Here is a 21,248-nt window from a genome sequence, read left to right as displayed (position 1 = left end):
CTCCATGATAGACTTTCTGAGTTTCTCAGTCTCTCACCCAAGGCTTACATTGACTTCTTCATTCTTCTGTTTACTGAATCTTTTTATTACATCTTGTTTTGTTTTATTTTGTTTGAGACAGGGTTTCTCTGTGTAACCCTGGCTGTCCTGGAACTTGATTCATAGATCAGGCTGACATTGAACTCAGAAGTTCATTTGTCTCTGGTTCCTGAGTGTTGGAATTAAAGGTGTGTGCCACCAAAGCCCAGCTATTACATTAAATTTTGGAGTTGCTTTATTGGCTCTATGGAATTTCAGAGTTTTTAAAAATTGTACTTGGATTTTCTTGGAATATTTGGACAAATATCTGTGGTGAATAGATACTGTTGTTTCATCTTCTGTTTGAGGCAAGAGTTTTCTTTGTAGTATGCTTTGAATAACAAATGATGTCTGTTTCAAGTTTGTGAAATTTAAAATATTCAGTGTCTGGCATATAGTATACAAAGTGAATGTTAGACCTTACATTTCTGTTGTTTGTATTTTCAGACAGGGTCTTACTCTGTAGGCTAGGCTGCCCTTAAATTTCCTGTCTTTGTGCCTTATCCCTGTGAGGGTATAATCTATCCCATTTGTCTTTATTACTGTTTCTTATTCCATAGGTGTTCATCTGTCTTGTTTTTCACAGACTTATTATCTGCTAAGCAGAGCTGAATGCATTGTCAAGTGTATCTGACCAGGACCTGTACAGTGACACTGTGTTACTTTGGATCAAAGACAATGTTTGCTGTTTCCTTCCTTCCTTCCTCCCTCCCTTCCTTCCTTCCTCCCTTTCCTTTTCTTTTTCTTTTTTTTTCTTTTTTGAGATAGGAATCTCACTAGGTAGCTCTAGCTGGCCTATAACTCACTGTGTGGCCTGTGTTAACCTCAACCTCAAGATGTCCACTTAGGTCTGTCTCTCAGTTGCTGGGATTAAATATGTAATCCATCATACTCAGCCCTCTTTCTTTTTAAATTAATTTTGGACAGTTTCAAACACAAAGTAAGGTGGACCACTGAGACAGCTCCTCAGCTCCATGCCTTCTTCCATCTCTAGGAAGATGGTCAGTGTTGTTCACTCCTGCACCCCCAGTTCTGTTCTTTCTCTCCCATCATTGTGGCTCCCTTGTTATACCTAAGTTCCATGTCTAATTTGTTTTGGTAATCACTAGAGCTTTTTAGAGAGTGCCTTATTTTCTTAACAAGCAATGATTAATGAACAACTGAGTCTTTCCTTGGATTCATTCATGAACCAACTTGTTCATTTTGCTTTTGAGTCTGGAGAAGCTGTGGGTGGGACTGATAATAGATTGTGTGAGACTGGATGTTGTTCCAATCTATCCAGGTTTAGACATGGTAGTCCCTCCCAACTGGCAAGGTCTCTGACTAATGTGAGAAATGAATTAAACTGGGGGGAAAATTGGCATCACTGGTCTACAGGTGTTCAGTGTACTGCTTAAGCATTCATTATGTGCATTCTGTGCCTTCTGGTCATGTTGTCTGCATTAAAGAAGCAAAATTAGAGTTGAAAGATTATGCTTTCATTGTCACACCACACCGTCACCAGTGTCCTAAACTGGCCTCAGACTGACTGTGGGTGGACATAGCTCATACAGTTGTATGATAATGTTGACAGTCATCAAGTTAAACAGAAATAAGACGCTGTAAGCGTCAGCTTGATGACAAGTCTCATAGTTTCATTGTTTCACCTTAGATGTTTCTGGTGCTTTGCTGGCTTCTAACTTACAAGACTTACTATGCCTCTGATTGGACAAAATATCAGACAGTTATTTATTCAAGAAATACTTATTGAGCATCCATATGCTGGGAAGTGTGTTACACCTTGACTTAAAGTAAAAGGTAAACTAAACAGATACATTTTCCATTTGGACCTTAAAGGAAAGCTGCTCAGTTGATTCTATAAAGACTCAGCCTCTTACTTTAGAGTGAATTTCAAATGACTTTTTAATTATTTCTGTGACAAGCTTCTGAGCATTCAAGGCTTTGGGGTTACTGCATTTCTGTGTGTGTTTATAAACGTAAAACCAGGCATTCCAGACTCAACAGTGTCAGTGCAAAGACAGTGATTGAAAATGGACTAGTTAGTGTGTCTCTCCTGCAATGAGATTCCAGGATGATGGGTGACAATTAAGTTGATTGTGTGGGTGAAACTGATGTTGAGAGCCTTTGCCTACAGGGAAGTCAAAATGCCTTCAACATTTGCCTTTGTCTTGAATGCCAGAGAAATGTGGGTGAGGAGGATGCTAGAGCAGATGAAAACCATGGGACCCACTACCGTGTCAGACGGCAGGGCACTGTCTTGTGGCTTTGGGAAGAAAATGTGCATTAGATGTTATGTTCTGGCAGAGTGTGGCCAGAGGGCTGGATTTGGTGACTTGTCTCCATGTGTGTGAAATCAAATGATTTTAGTTCTTTTATGGAGAAGTTTCTTAAAACTTTGGTTGCGCTGGATGTCAGTGGTGCACGCCTTTAATCCCAGCACTCGGGAGGCAGAGGCAGGCGGATCTCTGTGAGCTCGTGGCCAGCCTGGTCTCCAGAGCTAGTTCCAGGACAGCCCCAAAGCTACACAGAGAAACCCTGTCTCGAAAAACCAAAAAAAAAAAAAAAAAAAAAAGCAAAAAAACTTTGGTTGCTGGAACATCAGAAGGCTTTCTGGTTTAGTAGAAGATTAAGGTTTGGAAGGAGGCTTGGCTTTCTCTAACTGATGTTTTCTGACTAGGTACTTCGTAACTCAGGAAGACCTCATTTATTCCCAGTAGTGTTTTACTAAGCTCTTTCAGGTAACTTTAAAAAGACTGTGTGACTTCATGTGTAGTAGATGAGACCTTGAACTCAGTTTTTATTTATTGTTGTCAGCAGAAAACTCTAGTGAGATTTCTCTTTGTCTGCAGTTACCAGCGACTGCTGCAGACCATTGCCGTCCTTGAGGCTCAGCGTTGTCAAGCAGTCCAAGACCTGGAGAGTTTAGGCAAACACCAGAGAGAAGCACTAAAAAATCCTATTGGATTTGTGGAAAAACTCCAGAAGAAGGTAACCCAAAAATGTACTTTGATACTTTTAAACATGTATTGGAGTGTACCTGGTAATTTAAGATAATTATGTTTCTTTTTCTGTGAGTCTGTGCTTTAAGAATATTTAACTTGCCAGGTGGTGGTGGCACACACCTTAATCACAGCGATGGATCTCTCTGAGTTTGGGGCCAGCTTGTTCTACATAGCAAGTTCCACAACAGCCAGGACTGTTATACAGAGAAAACCTGTCCCCCCCCCCCCAAAACAGAAACAAAACAAAACAAAAAAAATATTTAACTTCACCCCCTTCCAGTTTAATCCTGTTACCAAAGCGACATCTTCTTTCCCTGTCCAACACACAGTGACTTTTGCCCAGATGGAAAGAGCTGAGCTCTCTCATTGTCTGTGTGAACAGAGCAATTTTTCACATTCTTTGTCTGTTCTCCACTTGTCACTTCCTCCTGCTTCCGGGACTTCAGGATTATTGCTGCTCTGAGGCCTGGTGCAGAGGACTTATTAATTATTAACTGCTTTTGTTTGGGTTGCATTTGCTACTGAAAGGAAAAGCAAATGTTTATAATACAGAGACGACACAAAAATTTATTTTATACATGTTTAGAGTATAACCAAGTCTATGAAGAGAAACTATGAATTTCATTTAATTTTGAAAGAGGTTTCTTTTTTTCCTTTGTGTGAAACTAGCTAGTTTTCCTTTTTATTTGAAACAAATTTTAACAGTGAGCCATTCAAATATACTCTAAGTGCCTCAAATTAGGGAGCCCCCTAACTAATCAGCATTAAACACATAAGTACATTGTGTGGGGGTGTTGTTCTCTGGTACAACCAAGGGATGGAACCAAGACCCTGTGTACAAAAGTGCTCTACTGCCTCTGAACCTTGCTTCACATATTTGAAAGCCTCAACATTAGCATTGTGTGAAAACATTAAAACCAAATCTGTGAGTGCTTCTCTATGTAGTGAACCCGGGGTAACTGAGAAGTGTGATTAATCAACACACTGTTCTTTGTCTGGTCTCAGACCACGCTACATTCCATAGTACAGGCATAATCTACCCGTCGATTATTCAAAACTGGTTTCAGAGCTGTATTATACTTTCTCTCTGAAATAGGGATCCCCTCGGTCCAGAGTGGTGGTGCAGATTTAGAATCCAAAATTGCCTTACGAGTGAGGGTCCTGAGTTGATGAAGGTCGCCCTCAAACCTACTAATCAGATTTGAGGTCGCTACAAGAGACACTGGTTAAGAAAACAAAAAGTACCCTAAACAACAAAAGCTTAAGACATTAAAATAAATAAATGGGAAAAAAAAGTCCATCTTTTATCAGTATTAAAGTTTGCTTGAGCACAAAGACATTGTTCTTAAGATGGCAATTTTTGGCAAATTAAAACTGTTAGAGAAATAAATAACAAAGCCGGGCGTTGGTGGCGCACGCCTTTAATCCCAGCACTGGGGAGGCAAAGGCAGGCGGATCTCTGTGAGTTCGAGGCCAGCCTGATCTCCAGAGCAAATGCCAGGACAGCCTCCAAAGCCACAGAGAAACCCTGTCTCGAAAAACCAAAAAATAAAAAATAAAAAGAAATAAATAATAAATGTATTAACTTTAATCTCTTTTCTGGTGAGCAAAAACATACATCTAGGCATACTTACTAGATTTATATTCATTTGGCTGTTTGCTTGTTTTTCATTTCCAGGTTAAATTTAGAATTCTTTTAAAATTCTGAAACAGATGTGTTAGTGAGCATCTTAACTTTTTACAAAGATTAAACCCAGATACTCAATACAGAAACAAAGTTTGTGTTGCTTAGGAAGACTTGTTTGTCCTAGATTTAATTTGGAAGTTTCATTTCTAAGGTGTCATAATTGAAGCAAGGGATGTAGCTATGTGCTGCTGGGTGCACATGTTTTGTACAAAGCCCAACAGTGCCCGAAAGAAAAAGACTTTAGATTGTGAATTCATTTTTACTGTGTTACAGATAAGCCACAACCTTGAGGCTAAATGCCAAAATGTGTCTCACGTGTTGCATTCCGCACACTCAGGGTGCTTGTTAGTAGAACTGGTGGGGGTTTGGTGTTCCTGTGTAGAGTTGCTAGTGATGCGATCCTGTATTTCTTTATACATAGTTCATATTTAGCACTAGGAATAGTGTTTACAGTGTGTCTCTTGCATTTTATTCTACTGATTATCCCCTTGAGTTAAATGTAGATTGGCACTCTGATATTTGTATTTTGTCTTTTTTCCCAGGCCGATATAGGGCTTCCATACCCACAGAGAGTTGTTCAGTTGCCTGAGATTGTGTGGGACCAGTATACCAACAGCCTTGGGAACTTCGAAAGAGAATTTAAAAATCGCAAAAGACATTCTAGAAGAGTTAAGTTAGTTTTCGATAAAGGTAAGAACTCACACGGTGAGAATTTCATGAGGAAGATGTCTTGCAGTGTCTTGCTTGAATAATTCTGTATGTGATTTTATTTTTAGTAGGCTTGCCTGCTAGACCAAAAAGTCCTTTAGATCTTAAGAAGGATGGAGAGCCCCTCTCTTACTCCGTGTTGCCTTTGAGTGACGGTCCAGAAGGCTCCCATAGTCGCCCTCAGGTGAGTGGTATGAAATGCGTGAAAGCATGAAAGTATTTAACGTTCTGTTGAATTGTGTTCTTAAAATGGAGAGCTGTTCACTGAAAAATAATGGGAACGTAAACTTTCCAGTTAACCAGAAACCTAAATCTGCGTCCAAACTGCTAGCTCTGACACCTCAGTTGTTGTGTATGTTCTGGTCTTCAAGTTGCAGCCTCTTATAAAATGTAATTGGTATTGGTTATATTGTAGAGTCTTTATGGGTTTTAAATGGGCATTGTGGGTACCTTGCCCAGTACCAGTGGCACTGTGGAGTGTGACCAGGATTTGAGGTATGGCTTTGTCTCTGTAGGAATTGTTACTTTTCAGTTTTGAACCCACACTTCTTGTTGTTTATTTGAGGATTGTGAAGAGTTTAAAACCAAATGAAATATAAGAATATAAAAAAAATTAATCAGTAAATAGGTGGTATATGTGTTAAAAATACGCAAAGATATTTTGGAAATTGTGAAACATTCCTTGTGTGTTCTTTAGCTATATCCTTGCTGTTTTCCATTTATAAAAGCCTTCTTTTATATGCAGATGATAAGAGGTCGCCTGTGTGATGACACCAAACCTGAAACATTCAACCAGCTGTGGACTGTTGAAGAACAGGTAAATACATACGTCTAGCTTGTTTGGGTTTAATGACAATCTGAACTGTTAATAGTAAAATTAGCACTGCCAGGCAAGTGTTTACTGTTGCATTGTAATTCCTTTTAATCATGAGTTTAAAATGTGTAGAGTTACTTTTCTATCCCTTTTGCATAGTTTGAGAGTTTTGGATTTTGAAGATGCATGAACTATTTTTAGGATTAATTCTTAGAGAGAAACCCTGGGTTTGGGAAAACCCTCAGGACATGCAGAGCCCCTTCAAGTTGCATTTTAATTTCTGTTGTCTCAGATTGCCTGTGCTAAGGGCTGGTGTTGCCCAGCTGTAGTGAAGTGTGACCTTGATGTTGTGTATTTAGTTAGGTTGTGTATGGAGTGTTAGAAGCTGAGTACCAGGATCCAGTCAGATGCTTGGCTGACAGATGACACAAGAGGGAACACTCTGACATGGCTCCTCTGTGCATTCTGGCCCAAAGACAGTTGGGGAGCCTCGTTCACTCAGATGTGTGCAGCCCGACGTGACGTGTTGTTTCTCTTCTGCTCTCTTGTGCTATAGTCACTAAATAAAGTGAATACAGATCCTCCACGGGGCTTTACTAGGTGTCGTCGTGGATCTCATCTTGCCTGTGGCATCTTATGTCCCTGACTGGAACTCTTTTCTACTTTGAGAATCTAATGATGGGACCTCCAGAGCTGGGAAAGCAGCACTGTACTTTGAATAAAATGTGAATGTGTCTTTTTAGAAGTCCAGTGTTTTAAATGGAAAAATACATTTTTTCACTTAAAACTTGGTCTTGGGTTTGATGCAGAAAAAACTTGAAGAGCTCCTCCTGAAATACCCTCCTGAGGAAGTAGAGTCTCGGCGGTGGCAGAAGATTGCAGATGAGCTGGGCAACCGGACAGCCAAACAGGTGATGGGAAGGCTGTGGGCTGTGCGTGCAGACCTGGCAGACAGTTCTGCAGCCATGCTGGCACAGCTGCTGCCCTTGCTAGCTCTAGTGTGTGATGGTTTTAAATGATTAGCATTGCTTGTTTCTATGTTGATTGCAGAAACAACATAAGTAAACCTGTTCTGCATCAATGCAAAACATTAAAAAAATATATATATATACAGTGGACCTTGTATCTCTTGAGTGTAAGCCTAGTGAGTGTGCTGCGGTGTCATTTTGATTAGACTGTGCTGGTGGGTTTTGTGCATGGCATTAATGTAATCCTGGTTGTCTTCTGAACATGGACACGGCAGCTTCCTTCCTCGCGCTCATCTGCATTACTGGTGATGGCTTCCTGCTGTACTCACCCATGTTCACCAGTGACAGTAAGGGTTTAGCTTCGAAATCACACAAACTTAAATTTACTTGAAATGACTCTGTCAAGATTTTAAAATACAGATGTCTTTGATGATCACTTAAAGGTTATTTCTCGATTTAGTCATCACCATTTAAAACTTTGCTGATATATCATTTCGTTGTATTTAAGAACTGTTGTTTCCTTAGGTGGCCAGCCGTGTACAGAAGTACTTCATAAAGCTAACTAAAGCTGGCATTCCAGTTCCAGGCCGAACACCTAACTTATATATGTACTCTAAAAAGGTAAGGAGGGACTGTTGTGGAGGTGTGAGTTTGCTAGGCTGCGCTCCTCTTCTTTTTGACATTCCACTACCTTGGGTATAAAGGCAGAATAAGATTCCCTTTGTTGCTACCTAGAAAAATATGCTAAGTTTTAACAGTTCTTCATTATTTTCCTGTAAGTAATATGAATGAGTACTACTTAAAGGGTTTTTGTACCAATTCTTTGGGAATGTCTTTGTGATGTTAAATTTTGTAAGGTATGGACTGTGAAATGTAGGCTTGCTCTCTTCCTGCTCTCCTGCATAGACTGGAAATGTTCCTGAAACCCTTAGCCCGCCCTCACTGTGGTTCTAGAGTTGTAAGTAGTGTTCGCCCTTCCACTTTATGGTGGCACAGTAGACCAGAATAACATATAAACACCATCTTGCCACAAACTAGTTAAGCGGAGAACCATTGTTTTTGAGACAATCTCCCTAGGTAGTCCTAGCTGACCTAGAACTTGCTGTGTACATCAAGGCTTGTGTTGGTCCTCACACCTCTGCTGGGATTGCAGATGAATGCTGCTGTGTTGCTTTCATGTTAGTCCCAAGCGGCCTTTTTGCCCCCTCACCCTGCTTCAGGGTACTAGGCACTAACCTAGGTCCTCAGCATGCAAGGCAGGGAGTGTGCCATGGAGTTAGGCCATCAGTCCTCTCTATTGCAGTCCCATTGCTTCCCCGCTGCCCTCTAGTCAGAGAAGCTCTCTGGGATGCACAGAGCACTGCATTAGCAGTGTGCAGCCAACTAGGAGAGATAGAGGCTGCTTCTGTTGGCTTGGCAACTCCTTATGATCTCGTCCTTCTGCCACGCCCCCTCTTCACATAAAGGAAGCTGCTATGACCTTCCTGGTGGGTGCTGGTTTATATGATTTCATGTTACAATAAGGAGATTGTTTATATAGTTGACATCTTTGAGTTCTTAGAGATTCATTTTACTTTTTAAATTACATGTCTATGAATGGGTGTGTATATGAATACTGGTACCCACAGAGGCCAGAGCATTGATTTCCCCCAGAGCTGGCGTGTTAGGAGGTTGTGAGCAACCTTCAGGGGTTCTGGGAATCAAACTCTAATGTTCTGCAAGGACAGTAAGTACCCTAACACCTGAACCATCTCTCCAGCTCCATGGGTTTTTGGAATTATGTTTAATCAAGCGTTTCAAGATCATTTTAGTTTGTTAATTGTTTTAAGTACTTGGAATGCTGGAGCCTGGCATACCCCTCCCCTCCTGTGGTTCAAACCCAAGACTTTATTTATGCTAGGCAAATGCTCAGCCATTGAGGAATATCCCCAAACCCTTAGTTAATTTTTCTAAATTAATTTTATTAAATGTTTCTTTATACCTTGTGTTTTTACAAACAAGAGTGAGTAATATCAGAAAGGAACACTGGCAAAGCCTGAAAGAGTGAATAATATCAGAAAGGAACACTGGCAAAGCCTGAATCTGTTCATTCTGTAGAGTAGTCTCTTGGAAGGTCATTGACATCATGGCTGTGGAGTAGTGGTGCAACCATCGTCATAATGTTCCTGACCATGGCGACCGCTTGGACTTTGCATGGGTGGAATGGAGGGACTCCAGTGGTTCCTCTTTATGACGGTGGTATAGACTGGTCTGCATAGTGGTTGGTAGCGAAGGCTGTGCCGCCACACAGATCTCCTCCCAGTTCTGCCCTAGCCTGAAACCCACCTCATGCGGGGGTCTCTGCATCTCTGAATAGCTACTGTGTAGGCGTGTGGTGAGGCTAAGTGAGACTGTTAGAAAGCAAGCAGTGACTTGCTGTTAGGTGATTGTTTTGGACACTCAAATGTTATGGCATAAAAAACCTTCTCTTTTTTACTGGGCAGTTATTTATCTGACTTAGGCCATTTTATTCTCTGATTTTCAGTAGAAGTTGATCATGAGAGTTGAGTGCAGCCAGTATTGAGTTCCTGTAACTGGTGGGTGGGTGTGCACGTTTTTGTCCTTTTGATTCTGTTCATGGTTTCCCACTGTTCCAATAAGACATCTTTTTTCTCACGCAGTCTTCAGCAAGCAGACGGCAGCACCCTCTCAATAAGCACCTCTTCAAACCCTCCACTTTCATGACTTCCCATGAGCCGCCAGTGTATATGGATGAAGACGATGACCGCTCCTGTTTTCATGGCCACACAAGCCCTGCTGTGGAGGAGGCGTCGGTAAGTTGCTGCCTGTTTTTATAGGGAACACGCGTTTTTGATTATTCCTTCTCTTCAGGGAATGTACCCTGATGTACCCCCTTTTAACCAACAAGTCAGATTTAAAGTTCTATGCATTGTTTTCCGTGAAGAAAATTCAGTATATAGCTAAGTAGTGAGAACAGCACACTGGACCCATATCCCGCCCCTCAGCTTCAATAATTGTCACCTGGCAGTTAGTCTGCTTGCCTGTCTTCCTCCTCAGTCTCACTTCAGATGGTTTTGGAAGGAGATAGTTCCAGACAGCAAGCTCAGCTTTCTGAGGAGTGACTCTTCATGTAATGGAGTGTCTGGTTACCTTGGTCATGCCACCAAGTGTGTGCACACACGTGCTCAGGGCGCTGTGCACATCAGGCAAGCACTGTACCCCTGAGCTGGACTCACTAATTTGGGGTGCTTTTTACTTTGTTTGGAGCCAAAGAGTGGCGATAAATTGGGGGTAGGGATGAAAAACCCTCCTTTGACTTTCCTCAGCCTTAACTGCTTGCACTGAAACCTGGTTTGTTTGTCCATGGATTTGCTGCCGTGGTGTGGATTGTATCAGCTGTATCCATTTGTGCCATCTCATTTTTTCTTTGTCCTGAATTTCCTGTGAAATGACTGATTCCTTGCTTGAAGAATGTATCCTGACACTCTGATTGCATAGAATCAGAACAGGAGATTTTAATGGAGAGTTAGCCATACTCTCCATTTTGTCTCTTAAGTAACCAATAGTGGTTGTATTGTGGAGTTGTGTTTCCCTTTAAACTTGTCCTCTAGAAATGCTCATGCTGGGTCTTGAGACAGGGCTTTTATCTGCGAGTTTGTTCATTTGATTGTTGGAATGATTTGTTTGAGGAATTATTTACCCAAACATGTTATGTAACAGGCTGTGCTCGGAGCTGTGAACATACGTATGTCTTTGTTCTCCTATATCTTGGACGGGTCAGCTTCAGGGTTGGAGGAATTGTTACTGTATTTGACTCCTTATGCTTCAGAGTTTCATGAGACCCTTGAAGTATTTATGTAGTTCACACTGTTTTCTAAATAACCCATGTAATTCCCTTCATCCCCTTGAGTGAAAACTGTACTGTTTTGGCCAGTCATTACAAATACAGAGTGTTAAAGAAGGGCAGAGATTGCTTTGCTTATTTAAAAAAAAAAAAAAAAAAGATAACATGTTTACAGAGGTGAGCGTGAAAAGTGTTAGACCAGAAAAAAAGAAATGACTCCGGAACAGGGCGGGGCACACATGAGGCTTCTGAAGTCATTCTGGTGACATTAGAAGTTGAGTGACCACATGTCCTCACGTTGTGAGGCAGTGTAGGTCATCCTTAGAGCAGCATTTAAAGTCCCAGAACACTGGAGACATGGGCATTGTGTTGGTCATGGGCATGCACGAGCATGAAGACCGACCGGGATTCGGATCCCTACAGCTCAGTGCTGGGGAAGCAGAGACGGTGGCAGGGACTGTGGGGCCACTGGCCAGCCAGTCTAGTGGAATCGGGGAGTGCACACTCAACAAAAAATAGTAGCATTAATTTCTGAGTGTTAAAAGTGAGAAATATCAGTAGAAAAATAATTAGGATTGTATTTCTTATACTTTTATGTTTTGATCTTTTTAACAGGATGAGGAAAGCATTCCTGTCATGTATAGGAGTTTACCTGAATATAAAGAACTATTACAGTTTAAAAAGTTAAAGAAGCAGAAACTTCAGCAAATGCAAGCAGAAAGTGGGTTTGTGCAACATGTGGGCTTTAAGGTAAGCAACTCGATCCTCTAATATTTAAAAAGCTAGAAAGGGATAACTAGAGTATTTGACTGTGAAGTCAGTAAGCTTTCAGGGAGAAGGTAGTAAGTTTCTCTGTAATTCTTTTATGCATACATGCAAAGTTGTGTCCACATGTGGGTGCCACACAATCTCAGTTCTGTGTGGAGAAGAGAGCGTGCAGTTGTCTGTCCTGTGCGGTATGCTGGGATGAAGTTCATCTGCTGCTTCCCTAGTCCCAGCTGTCCGTGAACACATTTCCCCAGTTCACCTTGGGTTGCCTCACTGAGTTTCAGGAGGCTGATGGAGGGTGCACTCATAGTACCCAGGCCAGAGAGTCTCCTAAGGGCTGGACGCAGACTCAGGTCCTCCTGGCACAGTTTTCATCCCTGCAGTCAGATGGATCTCTGTGAGTTTGAGGCCACTGAGGGCCATGTAGTGAGACTCTGTCTTAAAAATTAAATGAAACCCTAGAAATGTAGGGCTTCAAAATAGCTGAGTAATAACCGAGCACACCTAGAGAGTGCGTAAAGTTCTCAGAGGCTGTGTGAAGGGAGCTGGAGATTCTGCCAAGGAGTTTAAACAATGCAGAACTTTAGAACAGCAAATAACACGAAATTTGCATTTCAAGAAAATGGGTTCTGCCAGCTTTAAGAAAGCACCAAGTTTAGACTTCACAGTTCTTAATCATTCACTATTACTAAGTATTCTAAAGTAGTTTACTCATGTGCTATAATGAAATATATAAATATGTAAGTGAGGTGGGGCTAGAGATCCTTCTAGCGTGAGGGCTAGATTAAAAGAAGGTAAGACCAGAGACAGGCGGCATCTCGGAGCCTGAGGATTATAAAAGAAAGTGTGTCCTGCCTGAATTGTCCGGCTCTGTGGAGATAGACTAGCCATTGGAAGTGACTGCATGGAATGGGGTTGGAGAGAGTTCAGCAGAGCCGTGATGTGGCGTTGCTGTTGCCATTGCCGTGTGCACATGTACATAGAGTTGGTGCCTGCTGTGAGTGACTTCTGGGCCTGTGGAGTAGCCTTCCCTCAGGACATTCCAGTGTCCTTACTCACCCCTAACAGATCTTCCTAACTGGCTTCTAGACTTTTTGAGAAGAAACTGGGTCTTCTCATAGTTGAGGTGTAGACCTTAGCCATGGCGTGTTGGGCAGGGTGTCATCAGAGAATGTAGAAACGAGATTTCCTCGGTGTCAGTTCTGTTGCTGTGAAGAGACACCATGGCCAAGGAAGCTCTCACAAAGGAAAGCACTTAGTTGGGGCCTTGCTTAGAGTTTGAGAGGGTGAGTCCCTGACTGTCGTGGTGAGAAGCAAGCAGACCGTGTGGCATTGCGACAGAGCAGTGACTGAGAGCTTTATATCCTGATCCGTAGGCAGTGGGCAGAAAAGAGACAAGGGCAGACTTGGATTTTGAAACTCAAAGCCCCCCTCCTAACCCTTCCCAAACAGTTCTACCAGCTGGGGACCAAGCACTCAAATGTATGAGCAGTGGGGTCATTCTCATCCAAACCAGTGAACTTTGGTTCCCAGAGTTCCACACTGAAAGACAAGCTGGACCAGCCTTCTTGTCCCAGCCTTCTTGTCGTCATAGGCTTTGCTCTCAGGGCTCAGCCTGGTGACCATCAAGAGAGGAGTTTGATGGTGTCTTCCTGCTGCCTGCCAGTACATGCCTGGGCAGCTCTAGGTCCAGTGTGAGTAAGTCAAGTGTTCACAGTCACACACTGGTTCCCAGTGAATGGTGGGCACGGTGCCCAAGTTTGAGGTGACTGACTTAAGAACCTCTTGGGTAAATACAAAGATTGTTTGTCACCCACCAGTGGTCTGGTCTTGCGTCATAAACTTTTATCTGCTTCACTGGGAACTGTGTCTAAATTAAGCCAGTGTGTTAGGTATTTCTACAGCTTGGGGAAAGGGTCTGTCAGTGCCATAACCGTGTGCTTCCTACTAGAAAAGAAACATAGCCAATGCTCTGCCTTTCTGTGTCTGTTGCAGTGTGATAACTGCGGTGTAGAACCTATCCAGGGTGTTCGGTGGCACTGCCAGGACTGTCCTCCAGAAATGTCTTTGGATTTCTGTGACTCTTGTTCAGACTGGTAAGTGTTTTCTTTATTTTGGGGACAGGAACCTCAAGCAGTGAACTTTATTTCCAACTTCTTTAAAGTATAACTATACTGTTATTAATTAAATTTAATTAAGCAATTAAAATTTTCTTTAAATCAATCTGATCTCGTTGAGCAGCCGTCCATTAAGCTTTCCTAGGGATCAATTTAGCAAAGAGGATTTTATAGTAGGTAGATCAAAATGTACCTGGAGTTTTGTAGTGATGAGTCTGTGTGTGTGTTCTCTCCTTGCAGCCCACATGAAACAGATATTCACAAGGAAGATCACCAGTTAGAACCTGTTTATAAGTCTGAGACGTTCTTAGACAGAGACTACTGTGTGTCCCAGGGCACTAGTTATAGTTACCTTGACCCCAACTACTTCCCAGCCAACAGATGACATGGAAGAGAGTGCCGGCACTAGTTCTCGTCAGCACACAGCACTGGCATCATTGTTGGTGCTGTGTGCGGTTCGGACACTCGGGCATGAGAGCTCCCGCGTGTTCTCGTCAAGTGCAGCTCCACACCGAGTGGCTGTGGATGAGCAGCTGAACATTCCTGGTGAGCTGAGAGTTTCCCTGGTGAAATTGTCACCACCACAGAGAGCCTTGTAGGTGGTGATCGTGATGGGTGAGGTGGAAGCGAGAGCTTGAGTTAATGCCAGAGTAAATTCCAAAGGTTTCAGAGACCTCAGTCATAACTATGATGATGGAAAGACAAAGTATTTATATTAAATCAGTTCAGTAGCTTTCAGTTTTGTGAAAATAGTATTCAGAGCAGAAACTGACATATAGACGAAGTTTTAACCAATGATGGTGTTTGCTTCTAGGATGTGTACTCTAAAAGAACTCACTGTCCGGTGGTCACTGATGGCCTTTAGTAGACTGGAGCTGCTTAATGGTGTGGTCCTAACTTGTAATCACGATGAACTGTCCTTCCCCAGGGCACAGCGCGAGATAGCTGTGCTTGGTTTCCGTAACCAGCTCATGGGGTGTGAATGGCATAAAGTTGTCACGCAGGTATATTTTTTAAATGTCATGTTGTATAAGATGATCATGTGACGTGTACAGACTGTGGTGAAAAGTGCCAGTGGTAGTAACTGTGTAAAGTCTGGTTCACAACATTAACCCTTTAAAGGACACAGCCTCTGCCTCTGTCAAAGAAAACTGCCTAATATAAAAATCATATATATGGTGATAATTTCCCCTCTTTTGTAGTCTGCACAAGATCCATAAAAGATTGTATTTTTATTACTATTTAATGAGTGATTAAATGTAGTCTGCACAGTGAGCAAGAGTTCACAAGCATTCTTTTATACTGCTGGATTTTGTTGTGCATCATTTAAAACATTTTGTATGTTTCTTATCTGTGTATACAGTACGTTGTTGAATAATGTTCATTTGTCGGGAGAACTGTGAGGAATAAAGTATGTGGCTATGTTTGTTTATATTATAGAACGCTTGTTGTGGCTTCCTTCTCAACAAGGGTTAAAACTAGAGCTCATCACTTAAATGTTTCATCTGTATTTGCTCTCTGTTCTTTATAAAGAAAGGGTGAGGAGTGTGTTATGGAAGAGAGTGTGCGCTTGAACCTGCTAGAGGTGTCAGAGTTCTTGTCCAGCGTGCTAAAACATTCACCGTAGGGTACTCACTCATGTCCAGATGGGGGGCTTAAGTATAGGTCAAAAAGTTAATCAGGTCATTTTATCCTGACAGAATCAAGTCCCCATGTGTAGAAACAGGTGATTTCCAAAAATTATCAACTAGGAAGAGAGAGTATGTTCTATGGTGGGTTAAGCATTACACCAGTCTTGTTTTTAACATTATTTGTGTTTCCTGTTTTTAAGTTCAGGGGACATTATTTACTAATTCTTTTCAACACTTAGCAAGGTAAAATCTACCCTGAATTTTTTAATTAATAAAATACAGAATTTTAACTATGGAAATGAGAAGTTTAAATAATATATTGATTATGTATCACTGGTCATATTGATGCAGTCTATTGTACTCAGAAAGAAAAGTAGTCAGGCTTTTATCTCTGGGTCATTAGTGAAGGAGAGACAGTTACACTAGGGATCTCTGTGCTAAATGCTCAGTGCACATGCCAGACGGCAGCCTCTGTCTGTAATATGCAGGACACTTGGGCTGTCTGTAGAAATAGTGGTGCCACATCGTTTTCTTGAAGAGCACTTCATATCCATCCCAAAGCCCCATAAAGCTTGAAGGACACTTTGGAAGGGATATGAGTGATACGGCTGTAATAAGATCAGCAGAGCAGGCAAACCCACCCGGATGCATCTTCCAAAGGCCAAGGCTTTAAGACTGAGGTAGGGTGCGGGTTTCTCCTGTTTGGACAGAAGATGTATTTACTTTGGATTTCTTAGCTCTAAGCACATCACCCCTACTATATCTTGGTGGGAACGTTTTCTTGTGTTTCTGTTGAGGGTTGCAGAAGTGCGCAGTGCTCTTCCGTCTGTCTGCAGGGAAATCTGGCTGCTGACCATTGCTTGAGAAGCAGTGTTGTCAGGTGTCTTAGTAGGCCAGGTTTACTTGGTGGCATATGATGCTTACGGTGTTTGCTACTAATAACACACCAAAAGCCATCGCTCTGACGTTAGGGGGTGGCACCGATAGCAGATGCTGATACAGCACTTACTGTACACAAAGCAAGCCTGGGGCACTCATTGGGTTCTCGGCCCAGTGAGTTAGGTTCACTTATTACTCCGTTTTCATGGGAGATCTCACCCAGGGTCCTATTGTTAGTGAAGTGATGAGACTTGTCTAAGATTTATCGCTGTGTTTCCCAAGCAGAAACAGCCCCACCATCAGCGTGTTCTCCATGCCCTTTTCCTTGTGTATTACTAGAGTACAAACCTGGGCCCATGAGAGAGAGGCCTGTGTGTGGCCGGAGAAGTCCCAGAGTCCCCCACCATTGTGACTGACTCACAGGACCACACCCCATACTATCCCTTGAGTCTTCTCTCCCTCCTTTCACTTACATTAGTCACAGAACACCGTTTACTGAGGTATGAGGAACAATTTTCAAAGGCTGACAGAAAATGGGGTACCTCTGTAATAGAGAAGTCTTGTTTTGTGCAGTTTCCCTTACAGCCACGTTAGATATGTTGAATAAACTTACTGTGGATAGCTAAGTGTAACGTCCATTGTTCTGGGTGCACTGGGGAAAACCAGCGTCTCTAGGCATTGTCCTTTTTTTTTTTTTTTCTTTTTTGGTTTTTCGAGACAGGGTTTCTCTGGGTAGCTTTGGAGCCTATCCTGGCATTCGCTCTGGAGACCAAGCTGGCCTCCAACTCACAGAGATCCCCCTGCCTCTGCCTCCCGAGTGCTGAGATTAAAGGCATGCGCCACCAGCGTCTGGCTGGCATTGTCCTTCTTAAGCCTATAAAGTTTTGCTTTTCAGTGGAATGGTTAGCTACTGTTCTTATGATCCCAGAGGGAACCAAACCCCAGTGCTTTGCTTACAGGGCTTACATATCTGTTAAATGGATTTTTTTCTGAGAGCTGTGCCCCACTGAGCTGCTTGAGAATACAGTCCATGTCTGTGTCTCTAAGCCCTGACATTTTAACAGACTCTCTACAAGGATTCGTTGGTTATGTAACCCAGTGTTTTGGTTAGTCACACTGTTTTTTTTTTTTTTTTCTTTAGAAGGTAGTGGGGCCCAATCCATGAGGCGCCAGTAACTCTTCAAAGGTGTGTCTCAGGAGGTTCTTCGTTACACCCTAGAGGACAGAGACAGCCTTTGCATCCAACTTTACTTGAAGACTGGTTCAGCCAGTCAGATCATTCAGCATGGGTGTGACTCTGTCATGCTTGTAGTGACATTTTGGGTCTCAGTCACAGTTGGTAAGTGAAGTACCTTTGATTGAATCCTAGAAACTAGTCACTGACTTGTGCTAACTGCAAGTAATGGGAAAATGGAAGGCACTGAGAGTTAAAACACATTAGTCCTCAGTAGCAAGAGACGGTTGAGGGCTCCTGCGATAGAAAAGCCAGGCCTTTGTGAAGCTCATAGACACAGCACAGAAGACAGCGGTGTGCAAATAAACTTATATGCTCCCTAATTAGAAGCCAGCAACACAGGGCTGGGAAGAGCATTGCCAGTTAGGTCGAATGGGCTGAGAAACCCTCAGTGGCAAGGGTAATGAGCTTGGAGTCCGGGAACTAGCTGTGTGGATAAGCTGTAGGAGCAGGCAAGAGAATACTGGTGTAAGGGCCCAGAGTCAGCTATCTTTGGAGACAGGCAGTGTAGCTTGAGCCAGATGTGAGAGGGGGAGGGTCCAGTTGGTGGCGTCAGGGAGAGCACAGGTGTGGCCTTGAACATAGGTTAGAGCCAGCGAGTTTACATTTGTGTTCTGAGGTTGTCCACATACATGCACAGCCTTTTGCTAGGCTGAAACGGCTAAGGTCCTTTCATGTTTTAAAATCCGATGACTTTGGCGTAGTGATGCCGCTTAGAGCCATTCACAGAGCAATGTGAGTCTCGGCTACTCTTTGGAAAACTGATCTGCATCCCCAGTACTAAGTCCTGTTGAGGTTTTCCAAAGTAGCTGCCACCTACCTGCCCTGAGGAGCCCCAGGCTCGCTGGCTTGCAGGTCTGCTGCCTCAGGTCTGCTGCCTCGTTTCCTCATCCACAGCTGTGGGCCAGTGTTTGCCTGATTGTGTTTTGTGTCTGGAGACTGTTAACCCCTAGGTGACTTGTTTATGTTTTATCCTGAAGCAGCGCTTTTCACCTTTGCTCGAATACTCATGTGACAGCTTGGGGTGGTATAAGCATTCAACAGCTCTGTGAATTTGGGAACTCGTTGCACCCCTTCTGGTAACAGAGACCTAATTGTAACCAAAGAAACTTAATTTCTTGTCTAGCACACACTGACATTTCTGTTTAGGAAACAGTGCTAGGGAAAATGAAATGTGAAAATGACAGTGTATCATTGAATACATGAACAATTTCTCTGTAATAGCTCAGATCTGGTCTGTGGCCAAAGTTCAAACCATACAAGTGGATCAGAATTTTAAACTCTTTTACTGTGTTTGCTTCTGTTTGGAATGAAAGCTTCCAAAGGCTTTCCAGAACGATGTGAGTTACAAATAAATAGAGAAAGAGTTATCCTGGCTTCCATTTATTTCATTTGTACATAACTGTTTGGGGGGGGTGATTTTAAAAATACGGTTCTGTCCTGGAAACCATTCTGTATTTGCACACTCAACTGAGGAAAATAATCATGCAAACCGAACTGCTTGTTGTATAGTGGTTGAGTGTAAGATGCAGGTATTTCAGAAGACAGAGTGGCTCCAGCTCAACAACTCAGTACAAAAGATGCACACTTCACAGGTGTGATGCACGTGTTTACCCATGGAGCAGGCCCATGAAACAGATACAACCCAGGAGCCGCAGAACACCCATGCCCCCAGCCCGGCCCCAGCACTGGGAGTAGACACTTCAGGTCAGAACAAGATGGTTCTGTCAGTGAAGTAACAACTGTCTCTCTGCTTTTAAGTTACTTCCAGTCTCTGGCACTAATCTGTGGAATTGCTGGGACATAACCACCACGTGGAGGGTGGCTCATGCAGCTGCTCAGGCGTGTTAGCCTTTATGACACTATTCGATGTTGCTAGTCCCACAAATGGATAGTCCTGATTGCCGTTTTGCTGTCTTAGAGAAGCTGGACAGCATCTCTGGGCATCTAAAAGTCCCCACAGAGCCAGTACAGGGTGACATGTCCAAGCTCGTCCCCATGCCAAGGACCCACATCAGGGAGGAAGCTGTGCTGGAGAGTTAGGGTTCTGTTCTCTCTGTATGATGCATCAGACTCCAGGTGGGCCTGGGCACAGCTAGCAGACACATCCCACACTGCTCTTCCCGTGCCGCTGCTCTGGGGTACAGCCTGGTGACAGAAAAACAAGTGTACCAAAGGGGAGAGCTGTCTACAGGAGGACACAGTGGACAGTCCCACAGACACCATGCGTGGTTTCCAGATGACATTCGCGAGGGCTGAGCTGGGAAGGAAACAGCCTGCTAGGCCTGGTGGCGACCAAGGGAAATGTGTGCAAGGGGTGAATTTCATGTCTCTCTTTCTACTTTCCTGAACAGTTGTGCGCTTTCTCCTTCAGAAAACAGAGTCAATAGCTGTGCAGAGCTGAAGAAACACTTGATCTGGGGTTCCTTCTGCGTTTACCTGTGTTTGAGAGGAAGAGAGTTAGTTATTGACCCCCTGCCCTGCTTGGAAATGCCCATCTTTAAAATAATGAAACACAATTACCTGCTTTTGCTCAGCAAACTTAAAACGTGCTCTCCCTCCAAACCCACAGAGACTAGAGTGGAAAATGATTGCTTCAAAAGCAAGTGCCTTTGTGGTGGCTCACACATTAGTGGCAGCACTCAAGGCACAGAGGAGTGCAGATCTCTGAGTTCAAGACCAGCCTGGTCCACATATCAAGCTCCAGGCCTGCCAAGGCTGTGTAGTGAGACCCTATCTCTAAAACCAGTAGTTATATTCCTAGATTAAAATGAGAGAGCAGCACTATGCATTTATTAGAATGTCCCAAACCCCAAGGCTGATGCCACCAAATGCTGCCTAGGATGTGAAACAACTGTAGCAGCCTTATTCCACACTGAACCCCAACACCCCAAGCCTGCGTGTGCTTGCTTACATCTTCATGATTGGTAACCCGAAGGTTACCAAGATGTGTTAGTATTTACAGTCAGTGACCTCCAGACAATGGAGGACACTCAGCACTAAAATGAAATAATGAAGATATGAGATTTACCTGCATGTTAGTACGTGACAGAAGCCAGTCTGGAAGGGACACATACTGTATAGTGCTGCCATGACAAGGAAAAGAGCAGTTCCAGCATATGGGAGAAGAGTAAGTAGGAATCTGAGTGCCGTCGCTTCATGTTACAAAGTGGGCCAAACACACTAAGCTATTGATGGCAAACATTGCCTTTGGGTGACAAGTATAGGTTCATCAGTTGTGTGGCAAATGGATGACTGTTGAGTGATGTTGATCTGGGAACTCTTCAACTGATCTACGAACCTACAAGTGTTCTAAAGCTCAAAGTCCATCTAAGCAGCAAGCCAAGGGCCGTGCTCCAAGTATTGTTAGGAATCAGTGGACCCTTTGGTGTTCCATGAGAGTCCTGAACGCACTGAGTTACTTAGATCACGGTGGGAATGCAGCCCAAATTAGAGGGGGCAGAAGCAGGGATGTGGATAAGGAAGCAAGCCTCGGCCCCCAATGTTCAGATGGACTA

General features: G+C 43.1%; 2 protein-coding genes across 12 annotated transcripts in view; one reads left to right on the top strand and one right to left on the bottom strand.

Annotated features, from left to right (window-relative positions):
- Zzz3 (zinc finger ZZ-type containing 3) overlaps nt 1-19,100 on the top strand; it is a 62,861-nt gene extending 43,761 nt beyond the window's left edge. For 7 of the 11 annotated variants that reach the window (XM_027395174.2, XM_027395172.2, XM_035451655.1 and 4 more), the window contains 10 exons: nt 2,928-3,066; nt 5,310-5,457; nt 5,544-5,659; nt 6,221-6,292; nt 7,099-7,200; nt 7,783-7,878; nt 9,918-10,070; nt 11,717-11,851; nt 13,865-13,965; nt 14,227-19,100. In XM_027395174.2, coding sequence (XP_027250975.1) covers nt 2,928-3,066; nt 5,310-5,457; nt 5,544-5,659; nt 6,221-6,292; nt 7,099-7,200; nt 7,783-7,878; nt 9,918-10,070; nt 11,717-11,851; nt 13,865-13,965; nt 14,227-14,371 — 1,207 coding nt within the window. In that variant the 3' untranslated portion in view covers nt 14,372-19,100. Of the gene's footprint in view, nt 1-2,755; nt 2,817-2,927; nt 3,067-5,309; nt 5,458-5,543; nt 5,660-6,220; nt 6,293-7,098; nt 7,201-7,782; nt 7,879-9,917; nt 10,071-11,716; nt 11,852-13,864; nt 13,966-14,226 lie in introns of those variants that run through there. The other 4 variants (XR_003481125.2, XM_027395171.2, XM_035451651.1 and 1 more) reach the window with 4 other exon arrangements.
- Ak5 (adenylate kinase 5) overlaps nt 19,052-21,248 on the bottom strand; it is a 182,537-nt gene continuing 180,340 nt past the window's right edge. Inside the window, exon 13 of the mRNA XM_035451656.1 lies at nt 19,052-20,169. Within this exon, the coding sequence (XP_035307547.1) occupies nt 20,101-20,169 (69 nt within the window). The 3' untranslated portion in view covers nt 19,052-20,100. The remainder of the gene's footprint in view (nt 20,170-21,248) is intronic.

This window comes from Cricetulus griseus (genome assembly GCF_003668045.3).
Source record: "Cricetulus griseus strain 17A/GY chromosome 1 unlocalized genomic scaffold, alternate assembly CriGri-PICRH-1.0 chr1_0, whole genome shotgun sequence".
Lineage (NCBI taxonomy): Eukaryota > Metazoa > Chordata > Mammalia > Rodentia > Cricetidae > Cricetulus > Cricetulus griseus.
Note: the sequence above shows the minus strand (reverse complement) of the source record. Positions and strands in the feature narration are given on the sequence as shown.